Source organism: Sorex araneus, chromosome 4, assembly GCF_027595985.1.
Source record: "Sorex araneus isolate mSorAra2 chromosome 4, mSorAra2.pri, whole genome shotgun sequence".
NCBI lineage: Eukaryota > Metazoa > Chordata > Mammalia > Eulipotyphla > Soricidae > Sorex > Sorex araneus.
In genome coordinates this window covers 39,325,999-39,341,140 of record NC_073305.1, presented here as the reverse complement: position 1 = coordinate 39,341,140, position 15,142 = coordinate 39,325,999, and the positions used below count along the sequence as shown (strand labels likewise).

At 45.8% G+C, this 15,142-nt stretch overlaps 1 protein-coding gene across 1 annotated transcript in view; it reads left to right on the top strand.

The window, feature by feature from the left end:
- ULK4 (unc-51 like kinase 4) overlaps nucleotides 1–13,940 on the top strand; it is a 575,532-nt gene extending 561,592 nt beyond the window's left edge. Inside the window, exons 36-37 of the mRNA XM_004614546.2 lie at nucleotides 11,657–11,742; nucleotides 13,743–13,940. Of these exons, the coding sequence (XP_004614603.2) occupies nucleotides 11,657–11,742; nucleotides 13,743–13,806 (150 nt within the window). The 3' untranslated portion in view covers nucleotides 13,807–13,940. The remainder of the gene's footprint in view (nucleotides 1–11,656; nucleotides 11,743–13,742) is intronic.
- Nucleotides 13,941–15,142: the final 1,202 nt, after the last annotated feature.

Here is a 15,142-nt window from a genome sequence, read left to right as displayed (position 1 = left end):
GCCAGCCTCGTATCATTTATTTCCTGAGCATCTGTGGAGTGCTCCTTTTTGACTGTAATCATAGCCATGAGTAGTTCTCCAACAGTTACTTAGCCATGTGGATCCTGATCCAAGTGAACAAATATCACTGTTACTTTCCCCTAGTTCAGAATAGTAAGGAGGTTGTCTTTGCATGTCTGTTTAGCTTTGGGGGCCACATGTTTTGATGCTCAGGGGCTACTCCTGATTTCGTGCTTGGGACTCACTCCTGGCTGGGCTTGGGGTACCAGAAGGGATAAGTACCAGGAGGATTACTCCACAGCTTAGAAGCCGGCCTTGCATGCTGGGAGAAAAGGCAGCTCAAATAGAGAAGGGACTACGAAGTAAAGGGTGCTAGGAGGGCCCGCTCGGGATGGGAGATGCGGGCTGAAAATAGAACATGAACATGATGGCCACTTAATACCTCTATTGCAAACCACAACATGCAAAAGGAGAGAGCGAACAAAAGGGAATCCCCTGCCAGAGAGGCGGGGTGGGGTAGAGGGGACGGGGTAGGGGTGGTGGGAGGGATACTGAGACCATTGGTGGTGGAGAATGGGCACTGGTGGAGGATGGGTACTTGACCATTGTATGACTGAAATTCAAGCACAAAAGTTTGTAAGTCTGTAACTGTACCTCACGGTGATTCATTCATAAAAAATTAAAAATAAAATAAGAAAGACTTAAACCCAAACTCAGAGCACCTGCATATGAAACTCACAATCTGGTTTGTTGAGCCATCTCTCAGGCCTTGGGAAGGAGAGCTTCCCAGGGGAGCCATACATCCATCTCTGCCTGGGTAGCTCAAAGGTGGCATAGATAGGCTTCCCCCTCAAGCTCCTGTTCTCCCTTGAACATACATCTCACTTTCATCTCTGTTTCTTTGCTTCTCGTATCCTCTTCTTACACATTTCCTATCTTTCTTTCCTCTGACATCTTTCTAAATAACTTTGAATTAAAAAAATATTGTGCCACAAAAAAACTAAGAAGAAGAAATGGAATGGCTGTGTGAGCAGATCCAGTTTGATTTTTAGGTTCATGTACAAGGTATAGAAGGTCTTAAGAGCACTTTGGAAGGCTGTGGGATGTTTCTAAAAGAAGGTGGATTCCCAGCACCATTTATAACCTTCAGTGACCTCCTCAAGGAGAAAATGCGATATTTTGAAATAATGAAACTCACTGCTGGATTATTAGAGGCACTAGAACCTCTATTACGGTACATTATGGGGAAATGAGAAGGCCTGTTCATTGTAGTCCATTGAAATCCTAATATTGAAAGCGTGACGAATTATAGATTGGCATCATTTGCTTTGGTTGGGGGTTTGGGGCCACACTTGGCAGTGTTTAGGACCTACTCTTGGCTCTGTTTTGGGGTTATTCCTGATGGTACTCAGAAAAACTATATATGGTGCCAGGGATCAAGCCTGGTTCAGGCACCTGCAAGGCAAGTGCCCTATCCACTGTACTATCGCTCTGGCCCATAAGAAGAATGGCATCGTGACCAAAAAACATTAGCTTATAAATTAAAGCTTTTGTTTGTGGGGTCTAGTTTAAAAGACCAGAGTGCAAACACTGCATGTGGGATTCCCCAGGGAACCCCACACCCAAAGTTCTTTCAGGACTAACTTCAGAGGAGCCCCTGAGTATTGTGGGTATGGCCCAAAAACCAAAAATAAGTTGGGGGGAGAAACCCTTATCCAAAATTTCCCAGATTTTTCTTTACTGATATTATACTCTGAAAATACAATCAGACCTATATAATAAGTCATGTAGGAGCACTGGCTTCGTTTTTCCTTTTTTCAGGATGAAGAAATCTTGGTTCCTTTTTCTCAGGATTGTGATTTAAGGCCTTTTGTTTGTTTGAGGACCACACCCCGCAATCCTCTGGGCCTATTTCTCACTATGTTTAGGTTAGGAATTAGTCCTGATGGTACTCAGGGAACCACAAGGTGCTGGGGATTGAACCTGAGCCTCTTGCATGGAAAACATGCCCGCAGACCTTTGGACCATTTCTCTATGTTAAACTTTTGATACAGGGTTTTGTGCTTTTTTTTTTTAATGTGGACTTGGTTGGGTTTTTTTTTTTTTTAATTTGCATGGGTAAATAGGTTGGCATGCTATTGCTGAATCCTATGTTTAACTGTACAGGGAACTGCCAAAATATCTTGTCAAGTGATGACTGTACCATGTGGCACAGCAACCAGTAATGTAAGTGTTATTTCTAGTCTGCATCCTGGCCAGAACTTATTGTTGTTGTCAGTTTTGTGAATTTTAGCCCTTCTAGTTGGTATCTAGCAGTTTGCCTTATAATTTTAATTTGTATTTCCCTAATGACCACGATACTAAGTTTGTTTTCATGGGTATATTTGCCACTCAAATACCTTCTTTGGTGAAGTGTCTTTAGATTTCCTCCATATCTTAAAATATGGTTCGGTGGGGTTGGGATATAAGACCAGGAGCAAGGTGCTTGCCTTGCATATGACCTCTATAATATTTATTTTTTATATATTTATCACTTGTATCACTTGTAGTCCCATTGATCTTCGATTTGCTTGAGCGGGCGCCAGTAACATCTCCATTTGTCCCTGTCACGAGCTAGTGTAGCCCAATGATACCTGCTTGCTCCAGGAACAGAAGGAGCCTCAAATCGTTCATTCAGAGATTTGATGAAGAAATCTGACCATCTAGTTGGAGGGCGGCCACAAGGTCTTCTGACATCCCATGGAATCCAGTCTAACAGCTCTAGTCCAATGGTCGTCTCTGAATCACATTACATGACCGGCCCATCTGATTTTTGATGCTTGGCAAACGAGACAGCATCCCTGATTTTTGACTGTCGACGGAGGTCAGAACTCCGGATTCCTTCTCTCACTTGAGTGAAACATGATATTCTCATGATATTAGCAGGATGAAAATGCTATTAGGGTATCCCAAAGAGGAATCGAAAGAGCTATGCTGGGAATATATTTATACTTTATATATATTTATATTTTACATATATTTATATTTTATATAAATAAAAGTTCTCTATCAGCTATGTGATTTATATATATTTTTAACCAGTCCCTGACTTACCTTATTCTATTATCAGTACTTTACACAGTCATGTTTTTGTTACTGATACAGTTCAGTGTGTCCAGTTTTTTTATATAGAAATGTGCCCCAAGGTCACAGATTATTTTTATACATTCTATAGATTTAACACTTAGGTTAGTGATCTAGTTTGAATTACGGTTTACATAAGGTATGAGATATGTGTCTGGGTTCATGTTTTACATTTGGGCATCTAGTCTAGTGCCATTTGTTCTTTCCCTCAGTTACCTTTTTTATATCTATCAAAACTTGACATGTTTACCTGGTCAATTCTGTACCATAATCTACGTGTTTTTCTCTCTGTCAATCACATTCTTGTTGTTACTTAGCAACACAGGGATCTTAATAGTATGGTTTTTTCTTTTCCAAAATAGCTTAGCTGTTCTAGTTCTTTTGCCTTTCCTTAATTATTTTATCTGGGGAAGTGGGTTTGGGGACCACTTAGGTTACTCTAAGCACAGTGCTTGGAGGTTGCGGCTACCCATGTTCAAGTGACCATGACCCAGGCCTCCTGCATGCAAAGCATACACTCGGCTCATTGAGCTGTTTCCCTGGCCATCCATAAGTAGTTCAGAATCAACTATTCCATATCTACCCAAAAAGAATCCTGCTGGGATTTCAATGGGTATTGTATTAAACATACGTTTGGGAGAATAGTAAAGAAAATAGGCTACTCTTATATTTATTATAGGGTATTCCAATTCATAAACATAATACATCCATTAATTTAATTTTTCCCCTTCATTGTCACTTTGTAGTTTTTAGCATTCAGACCCCAAGGACTTTTTTTTAGATCGAAACTTGTAACGTTTGCCATAACTTGCTTTACACCCCAACCATGTGGTATATTTTGAAATGTTTTCACTTGTAATGGAAGAGAATATACACACATATTCTCAGTGGCTAGGTGAATGTCAAGTAGGTTAACTTTGTTAACTTTTGTGTCCCTTCTGATTGTTGTATTAATATTACTAAAATAAATTAAAAATTATACCACTATAATTAATGATTTTTTCTAGATTCAGTGCTGTCACTTGATACATTTAAAATTTAGAATATTTTCCTGGGCAAATGATCTTTTTATAAAAATAATTTTTGGGGAGGGGGCCACATCTGGTGGTGCTCAGGGATTATTCCTCCCTCTGAGTTCAGGGTCAGTCCAGACAGACTTAGGGGATCACATGGGTGCCAGGGAGCAAATCTGGGTCATTCTCATGCAAGGCAGAAGTCCTACTCACTGTACTTTCACTCAACCCCCATAAATACTAATTTTTTTAATCTATTTGTCTCTAATTAGTATGCTGGCTTTATATCTACTTTATATCAGCAGTACCAACTTTCTTTGGTCACTGCTTACCTTTTTCTATTCTTTATCCTTTTGTGGTTTCATGACTCTATGTTTAAAGTATACCTCTTTAAGAGATATACTTGAACACCTTAGTTCTGATATACTTGGGCCTACATTTACCACATTACATTGTTTTGGCGGTTGGGTTTGGGCTCTCTGCTCATCATATAGTCCTGGCTGTGCTTGGGGGACTAGATAGTGGTGCTGGGGATTGAACTAGGGTCAGCCACATACAAGGCAATTGCTTTCCTCTGGGCTAATTTTCTGACACAACTTCGTTGTTATTGATTTTTTCCTTTTGTTCTGGGGTTGGGGGGGGACAAGCAGGGATTCACTGGTGTGCAGGGCGTACGCCTGGCTCCTACTCCTGGCTCTGTGCTCAGGAATTACTACTGGCAGTGCTTAGGGGGTCATGTAAGGTGCTAGGGATTATACCCAGGTGGGCCACATACAAGACAAGCATTTTACCTGCTGTACTATTGCTCAGGCTGCTCCTTTTGATAATTTGTTTCCCTGTTTGGGTTTCAGTTTGCTGTGTTAGTTTTCTAGGTTTTTCTTTCTTTTTTTAACATAGAGGATTGGATGGCTAGTTTGGCACCTTGCTCTTTTACTATATTTGTGCTATAAGTTTTCCTCCAAGAGCTACTATAGCTATACCCCACAGATTTTGATTTGGTATAGCACTGTAGCACTGTCTTCCCATTGTTCATCGATTTGCTCAAGCGGGCACCAGTAATGTCTCCATAGTGAGACTTGTTGTTACTGTTTTTGGCATATCGAATACGCCACATGTAGCTTGTCAGGCTCTGCCATGCAGGCAGGATACTCTCGGTAGCTTGCTGGACTCTCCGAGAGGGATGGAGAAACAGAACCTGGGTCGGCCACGTGCAAGGCAAACACCCTACCCACTGTGCTATCGCTTCATCCCATGATTTGGTATATTATCACTTAACAGTATTTTGTAATTTTCTCTGAAATTCATGCACTCTTTGTCTTTAGGATTGGGTGAGAATGTATTATTTAGTGTCAAACTGGAGCTGTCTTTATTGTCTTTTTTGGTTTCTAATTTTATTCCATCATGATAAGAATATATTCATATGACTTACGTTCTTTCATATTAATTGAATATGTTTTATGATCTAAAATACTGTATACATTGGTAGATGACTATTTGTATGCTATTTCTATTCTTGAGAGTAAATGTTTTCTATATGGTTCTTCATACCATATAGACTCTCAAAGTAATCTCTGATGATCTTTTGAATTTCTGTGATTTCCATTGTGATGTCTGTGACCTTTCAGCAATTATTTGGTGGAGGCTATTATTTTTGGTTTTAGGGCCACATTCAGTGGCGCTCAGGACTCACTCCTGTTTTTGTGCTCAGAGATCAATCTTGGTGGTACATAGGGACCCTCTGGAAGGTAGGGATTGAACCTGGCTTATCTGTGTACAAAGCAAGTCCCTTGCCTACTATACTATATCTCTGACCCCTATTATATTTTCAGTTGAAATCCTTTCATTTAGTTATATATATATATTTTGTTGTTGTTGTTGTATTGTATTACTTCATGTTATTTTCATATTTGTTCCATTTTGATTTTGATTTTTGGGTCACACCTTGTGTGCTCAGGGCTTATGCCTGGCTTGTGCTCAGGTATCACTCCTGCTTAGCACTATATGCAGTGCCAGGGATCTAACCAGAGTTGGCTACATACAAGGTAAGCACTATAACCCCTCTACTATCTCTCTGGCCCCTTTAATAGTCTATTTTAATACTGCCTTCAAGCATCATTGCTTGCTTCAGTGATTGCTTTGTGGGAAGCTGATTTCGGTTCAGTCCCTGACATCTCATGGCCCTCTGAGCAGTGTAGCAAGCAACCTCTGAGCATTACCCAGGTAAAGCCCAAAATGCCACCTCCAAATAATATTACATCATGAGAGACTGCACTTTGTCAAAACTCTAAATCTTGACACATTATCTGGGCTCTTTGGATCAGACGTGTGTGTCCATCCATTCTGGATCAGTCTGGGAACTGGGTCCAGGTTAGTTTGGTTCTGTAAGTTGGAGGTGGACCATTTGAATCAGTTCTATGTGAATGTAGGCTGAAGATAAACCCAGGAGTTCAAATACAATTGTACATGCTTGTTTTCTCAAGGTTTTCCAGATTCATTTTCTCCCAGTATGCTCTGGTTTCCCATTTTCTAACCACCAACCACTTTATTTAAACACTATGGTATAAAAAGTTGTTCACGATGATATTACAGGCATGCAGTATTCCAATACCAATCCCACCACCATCATCTTCCTCCATCATTGTCTCCAATTTCCCAACCACCCCCTTCAGCCTGCTCCCCTATCAAGCCCACGATATATTTTATATTGCTTGTTACCAATAAATGGCTCATGAAATGATCAAAATATACTTCAGTAAAAGAAATTTATGAAAATTGTTGTATCTCATTGATTTTTTTGAGCGGTCTCAATAATGTCTCCATTCGTCCTAGCCCTGAGATTTTAGAAGCCTCTCTTTACTCGTCCTTCCCAACGGTGCCACATTGGAGGCTCTTTCCGGGTCAGGGGAATGAGATCCATCATTGTTACTAGTTCTGGCATATGAATATGCCACGGGGAGCTTGCCAGGCTCTCCCATACAGGCAGGAAACTCTTGGTAGCTCGCCAGGTTCTCCAAGAGGGATAACTAGGCTATAAGATGTCCAGGAGCTTGGTTTTATAGTTTCTGGATGTTGGCCGTTGATGAGATTACACAGAGCCGGGGGCAGTTTCTGGGTGTGACTGCCTAGCTACTGGAAAATGGGGGATCTGGGCAGAAGAGGCCCAGTACCAATCTGAGCAGGCTTGGAGATCTTAACCCCGGATCCCGCACACCTGGGTTCCCCTGCCAGTTCCTTCATGTGTGAGGCTCGTCCAACCGTGTGGAGAGGGACCTTGAGCATGTATCTCACCTTGTATCTCACCATGGGGCATTCAGTCATTGTCTAAGGATTTACTAAACTGTTTTTGCAAGATAAGCTTTCTTTGTTGTTTTTATTAGTCAAGATTGCCCCTGCGCCTGGCTGTCTTCCCTGGGCCCTTTGAAGGGGTGGGCTTCAGTTTCCCTCCCCACCCCGAGCAGAGCTTCTGCAGCCGAAGACCTCTGGAGCCTAGCCACAGCCATGCTCAAGGCCCCTCTCCACACATTCAGACGAGCCTCACGCATGAAGGTACCGGCAGAGGAACCCAGGTGTGTGGGACCCAGAGCTGAGACCTCCAAGCCTGCTCGGATCGGAACTGGGCCTCTTCCGTCCAGATTCCCCATCTTCCAGTAGCTAGGAGGTCACACCCAGGGACTGCCCCCAGTGCCGTGTAATCCTACCAATGGCCAACATCCAGAGACTTTAAAACCAAGCTCCCGGAAGCAGGCCGTGCAACATCTTATGGCCTAGTTCTCCCTCTGGGAGAGCCTGGCAAGCTACTGAGAGTTTCCTGCCCACATGGGAGAGCCTCACAAACTTCCCATGGCGCATTCATATGCCAAAACCAGTAACAATGCTGGGTTTCATTCCCCTGACCCTGAAAGAGCCTCCAATGTGACACCATTGGAGTAAAAAGAGGCTTCTAAAGTCTCAGGGCTAGGAAGAATGGAGATGTTACTGAGACTGCTCGAGAAATTCGACGATCAATGGGATGATGATGATGATGATTAGTCAAGATTAGTTGGCTTCTCTGTCATATTTGCATCCAATCTGGTATGCTCCTACTGGGATGTTAATATCGCAAAGTTTGGAGACGTCACTTCAGAAAATCCCGAATATTTAACTGGGCAGTCTAGCCAGAGGCATGGTGGCAACTGATACTGTATGAGTGGAGCTGCTGGGGCTTTGGTAGGGTGGGAACTTGGATTAACCTCCTCCTGAGATGGCCCCAGAGGTCTCAGTTGGGACTGGGCATCCAAGAAATTTTTGCAGCTCGTTAAGCTCTTTCTAGATTTATGAGTCTTTGGAACAGGACCAATAGATGAGCTTACATGCAGTGGCAGTGATGGGATACGGGTGTGGCTGCTGAGTACAGGGAGGTGGTGGTCTCCTATTTCCTGTAGGGTCTTACTGCTCAATTCTACTCTGGTCCTGACTGGGTGACACTCTGGAAGAACAAGTGAAAGACGAGTTTTGGCTACAGACTCCCAGTGTTGGCTGTACTTTTGCCAATGTAGTCACTGGCCTCCCCGCATTACCTAAGGCCTGTGGCAAGAGGAAATCTGGGAACATTGGTGATGGAGAATGAGCACTGGTGGAGGGATGGGTACTCAGTCATTGAATGACTGAACGTAAGCATGAAAGTTTGTAAGTCTGTAACTGTACCTCACAGTGATTCACTAAAAAATAATATTAATAATAATAATAAGGTGTGGGCTGGAATGATAGCACAGCAGGTAGGGCGTTTGCCTTGCACACAGCCAACCCGGGTTTGATTCCCAGCATCCCATATGGTCGAGCGCCGCCAGGGGTAATTCCTGAGTGCAGAGCCAGGAGTAACCCCTGTGCATCACCGGGTGTGACCCCAAAAGCAATAATAATAATAATAATGGACATCTGAAAAGGACCTGGGGAGGATTCCTCTGCTCTGAGATTTAGGGAGTTGCTGTTCCCATTCCTAATACCTGGGGCTCCTGTTTCTGCCCTGCAGTGCCTGACTCTGGGATGTGGGTTTATTGAATTCAAGTTGGGAAACAAGTGGTCAACTCGTCTCCAGTTTGGTGGTGCTTTCAAGTCAGTGTCCTTTTCTTTTTTTTTATTTTTAAGAATTTTATTTTATTGAATCACCATGTGGAAAATTACAATGCTTTCAGGCTTAAGTCTCAGTAATACAATGCTGAAACAACCATCCCTTCACCAGTGCCCATATCCCACCACCAAACAAAAAAAAAACAAAAACAAAAAACACAGTACACCTCCCATCCTGCCCCCCGCACCCCCCGCCCCGCCATGTAACTGATAAATTTCACTTTACTTTCTATCTACTTTGGTTACATTCAATATTTCAACACAAACCTCACTATTATTGTTAGGAGTACCCCACTAGTCAGACCTGTTGTGAAGAGAAATGAGGTTGTGCGGCCGCAGTAGTGGCCGCGCGGTTTTGGATTTGTACTTTAGCAACTAAATCCAGGGAGATTTCTTCCAGATATTGGATCATTGCAAGCTTGTAAACCCCATCTGTGGTCATCATAATATGGCGGTCACCACGCCCTTCACCCCCAGCAAGGAAGAGGCGAGAGAGAGAAATACCTTTCCCCTCCTGGGCAGGCATCAGGCCAAGGCTTAGTTCTCAGTCTGGAGACATTCTGCAAGGAGCTGCCCATGCCGAAAAATTTAGCTGGCGTCTGGAGTCAGCTGTGCAGCTGTGGAGGGGCCGCACATCTTGGTGGCAGGAGGGGCCAGTGCCACCCCAAGTCAGTGTCCTTTTCTAATCTGCCTGTTGCTGTGTGCTTTTCAGCCTTCTCAAAGAGTTGCACTGTTCTTCAGTCAGATTTTATAAGAAGAGAGAAGCTGACATGTAGTTTCTCTGTCTTAACCTCTGACAAATCTTATTTTAAAATTTCATTTTCTAATCAACTCATCTTCGTATGCAAGAACAGAGTTTATGTTGTTTGTTAATAGGAGTTCAGCTTAGTGGTCAAATTGCATCATTCTCAATTAATTCTTTTTGACCTTGTCTATGTGTGCATTTATGTCAGATCCTCTTAAAGCTACTTTGCTCTCTTCTTTTGATCACATAATTCTCACTGCATTTTCCTATTTATACCTAACTAACCTTGTGAGTGAACACAATTGTGATTTCTTTGCATCTTGAAGGATACCCTGGTCTAGGCCGGGGTGGTCAGGACAGTAAATCTGGGTGTGACTAAACGGAACAATCTAAAACACAATTTTGAGGAAAAACCAGGAGGAACTCCTCCCTACAGACCACATCAGAGTAAATTTGTGGTTTCAGATATAATTGGAGAGTAGCCAATATTCTCAAATAAGCAATCTTTTGAACTCATCAGCTTGGGTTGTCATTCCAGAACAAAGTTTAGGAAGTTCCTCCAAGATGCAAATCTTTGTCAAAGTCCCACCTGAGGTAGGTGAGCTGGCAGTGGTCTCTGGAAGTATGGTGGCAACTCAGTGTAGGGGCAGTCTCCTCCCTATGTAACTCAGAATCCATGCGCAGATACAACTACTCCTGTGATCTGACACCCAACCATCAAGTTGACTGGCAAGGAAGAGTCAGTCTTTCCTTGGGAATCAGGGTGGTGACAATCCAGCACTGGTCACTGGGATCAAGTAGGAAGACAGCGTACACTCGAGCAATGGAGCCAGGCTTCCTGGGTGTGACTGAGATGCCCCTTCATCCTGTGACCTCTTCTGTCCTCATGCTACTTGCTCCCATTGAAATGAAGGAGCAACCTATAGTAAAGTATAGCTTTCTGTGAAGTGTCACACACGTGTTGCTCCCAAATAGTCTTTAAGTAAGTAACAAATTAAAACAGAACATGGAAAAGAATAAAGAACTAGAATACGAATGATGAATTAAGAGGCGCCAACCCATCTCTTTCTAGAATGAGAAACCAACCTCCCACCTCACTGGACGTGAATTCATCTTTTGGAGGAGACTAGTAAGGGCTTTGCAAGCCCAATATGAGCCTAGTTCCCACCTAACTCCCCTTTTGCCCCAAGAGTTTACGGTTCTGCACTCAGGGGTTGCCCAAGTGTTTCTCTTACTTCCAGAATCATGGCAATTAGCAAGGACCCATTTACCAGGGTCCCCAAGAAGTTTAGTTCGTAGTTCCTCTTCTGTCAAGCCTGCAGATCTCATGTACCCAAAGGCACGGTCCCTCCCTCCACGTGGAAGGTTCTTTTGCACTCAAGTACGCAAGGTCTTGCTGACAGCAGGGAAGTTCACTCCCGTGTAAGTTCACTTCCTGAGTGAGCCATGGGGGGTGAGCACCTCACTGACCTGGACATCTCCAGCCCAAATGGACTCCCTCCCTCTTACTCACCCACCATGACCACCACTGTCCACCTCCAACCTACGAGCAGCAGAGGTGGGGCTCAGGGCAATCACTGTCCAGTGCCACAGGTAGCCTGAGACTGAAGATGCCCATCCGACAGGAGTCCAGGATGGGCCAGCTAACCGCTCTGCTCTTTCCCGCCAGATAACCTCCAACCAGAAGCACCTGGAGAGCCTCAAGCACGCAGGTGGGCTCCTGCAGGCTCTAGAGTGGCTGGCCCCGGCTGGTGGGTGAGTAGGCCCAAGAAACTGACGTGGCATCATCTGCTCAGGTCCCAGCTTTCATCCTCCCCTTGCTCCTTGTTCCCAGTCCCCTCCACTGCAGGGACCCCCCCCCCCCACACACACACACACACGCAGCCTGAGATTCCTTCTAGCCTGGGAAAGGTGCTGTTTCATGGCAACACCCAGGCTGTGCAAACATCAGCACCGGGTGCACATTAGTACCAATAAGAGGCCTGGCGGAGTGAGGGTCAGAAACAGCAGCTCAGGGCAGGGCTCAGCGCTTCCCTGCAGGCACAGCACAGTGTGGTCAGAGCTGGCCGGTGTGTGCTGGCCCCACAACCAAGCTGATGCTGGGTGGAGGAAAATGAGCCTCCCATTGATCATTGATGGCACTGCAACTCCCCCCCGCCCCGCCATCTCTCTCTCCTCTCTCTCTCTCTCTCTCTCTCTCTCTCTCTCTCTCTCTCTCACACACACACACACACACACACACACACACACACACACACACACACACTTTGAACAGTTCTCATGCGGTTAGATGAGGGGGGTGGAGAAGCTGTTCTAGTCCTGCTGAAGGACAATCTGGCTGACGGGAAAGGTTGCTTCGTGCCCTGCAGGCCCCGGGCTGTCTGATGTGGACACTGACTCCCTAGTCATGGCCTTCTGCTAGGCTGCTCTGAGCGCCCGTTCCTACAGACAGCAGTGTTGGGCAGAAGTTACTAGGGCAGATATGGGTGTGGGAGGCTGGGGGTGGGGGAGAGGGGCTGAAGAGTGGCACATAGAAGGCAGCTCCCGAGAGCCCTTCCTCGTTCGTGCTGGGTTTTATGGGATTCCTCGCCCGGCAGGGTCCCACCTGACACTCAGTCAAAGCCAGCAACAGGCCTGTACTGCACCCATTTGGGAAAGCAGGACCCCAGTTTGGACCAAGGATGTCCCAAATCTTCTGTGTCCTATGAGGCTGATGACTGCTCCAGCACCACAGTCAACACCCCAGCAAGTGCGACATCTATGCCAGATCTGGTGTGGCCCAAGGAGGGTGCCACCAGGAAATGTCTCGTTTGGTCTGTTCAAATGGCCCCACCAGGCTTCTTACCTCCACCAATGCATGGTCCTCCGTGCGGTCCACTGGGATTCTGGCGCTGCTCTGGCCAGTAAGACGGGCAGTGAACCCCACCAGACTAGCCCGGACCCAGCCAAGAACAGGCTGAGTTCAAACGAATTCCACTGCCCCTCGGGACCTTTGATGCCCAGAGCAGGAATGTGTGCTACTGTCCTCCGGCTGCAGGCCCGTCCACGGTGACCCACCTCTCTTATGCAGCCTGCCCTCCGCCTCGCCCCCACCTATTTGGCAAAAATTCTGCTTGTGTGCAATCAAGGGCATGCCAGGAGCTCATTTTATAATTCAAGGTTCACTGCTCTGTGTCATTCTTTTCTTCTCGAGCAGTTGTTAAAGCACAGGTTCAAATGTGTCCTGAGTTTGCTCCAGCCACCAGGTTTCTATCTTAACCACTTAATCACACATCCACACCTATGAGAATCAGAATCCCATGGGTTCCTGGCTGACTGGCCAGGAAGAGGCACTCTGGAGCTGGGAGAACTGGCGTTTCTTGGACGCCTGGAATCTTCGCTGCTTTGTACCAGTCAACTGTAGGCAGGCTCTGGGTTGGCCCGTTGAGCCTGGCAGGGTCCGGCTGCCATCTGCCAGACACTGTTTGCCGTATTAACAGTTGTTAATACTCTTGACCAAGGTGGTTCAGACGCGTGGTGGTGGGTCTGGGTAGCTCAGGCCTCACATAGGGGTACTGCCATGGCCAGTCCCCAGCACCACTGAGTCTGCACTGAGAGGCATTTGCCTCTGGGTCCAGAGTCTTGGAACCTTGGTGCTGCATGATGGCAGCTCTAAGTAGTTGATCTAGCTGGTGCAAAACAGGCCCGCTCCTTTGGCTGAGGGGCACTTCACTTGAAAGATGCCTAAGTGTTTCTACTCTGGTTTTTTTCCTTAGTTCATCTACTGACAATGCAGTGGCCTCACTGGCCCTGGAGATCCTCCAAGCTGTCGGACACTAAACAAGAAGGCACTTAACAAAGTTGATGCTGCAGCACCGAGTCTCCACCGCACACATCCACCACATCACCAGCTATAGTTGTCTTTGTACCTAATAAAGTCAGCTGAGCCCAGCAGCTCCCTGCTGAGATCTATCTAGACTCAAGAACGGACCTCCTTAGTCCCTGTGACATGCTGCAGTTCCCTGAGTATATCCACCCCCAGCCCCCGCACACCTGCTGTCTGTGGAAGTAGGTAACTGAGTGGAGAAGTGCAACCCATAGCCTGCTGGTGGCCGTAGCCATCTCTGGAGATTTTAAAAGGCAGGACTGGGCATGTTTACCCAGTTGCAGCCCCAGAACAAACCCTTGGCAGACTTTATCTCAGGGACAACTGCTTACACATTAACAGGGACACTAGATTTGCCTAAAGCAGAGCTTTCCGAAGTAGCCTGTGCCACCCTGCAGGGGGTCATTTTCTAGAATGGGGTGGTGGTAAATAGCCTTGGATGCAAATAGGGGCAGTGGGGATGGTTTCTAGTCTCTTAAAATCTAATTCCAGGGGGTTACTGGGTGACTTTTTTTGTCTCAAAATGAGGTGGTTGGCCAAGTAAATTTGGGGACCTCTGGCTTAAATACAAAATATTCAAGGACTGATTTCTTCCTTGAGATTGGGATGTTATGATGGCATCAAGAAAACTGTACCCACTACCTACTACTATATGCCCTTAATCAGCTTCTAATATGCTTTGGAAGTGCCTATCATGAAATTATTTGGACATGCAGGAAGATACTGACACTATTGTACTGAGGAAGAGCCATTCTAATCTGGGCTTGTCTAGACGTAGGGATGAGCCATTCCTTGGCTTTTCTGGGGCCTGAAGGGTTAGCAGCTGCTGCACCGCGCCAGGCTCCAACGCTGTGCTTCCTGGCTTCTCAATGAACGCTACCCCAAACCATCTGACACCCTGTCTAGGGTGGGACAGGCAGACAGAGTAGCACACAGGTGACCCATATGCCCCCCTGGCAGTCACCTGTAGCCACCCCAGTGATCATCTTCCATTTGGCTTTGTTTTGGCCTTCACCCAACCCCATTAAAGGTGGTTATTTTATTCCCAGCATAGTGAGCAAATCAGGCAGGCCTTTGCTTAATGTCAGAAAACGATGCTCAGGAATCAGCCCACCAGCAACTCCAGCTCAAGTTACTGCTCAGCCTTTCCCCGCCTCCATGTCCTGCCCCTCCCGCACGGGGTATCCAGTTCCTGAGTTCTAGCCAGGGTCTAAGAGGGCATCTCACCCAGGGCTGGGCTGTTTCATTTGCTCCCGCACAGCCCACTTCCTATATAATGACACAGTGTGG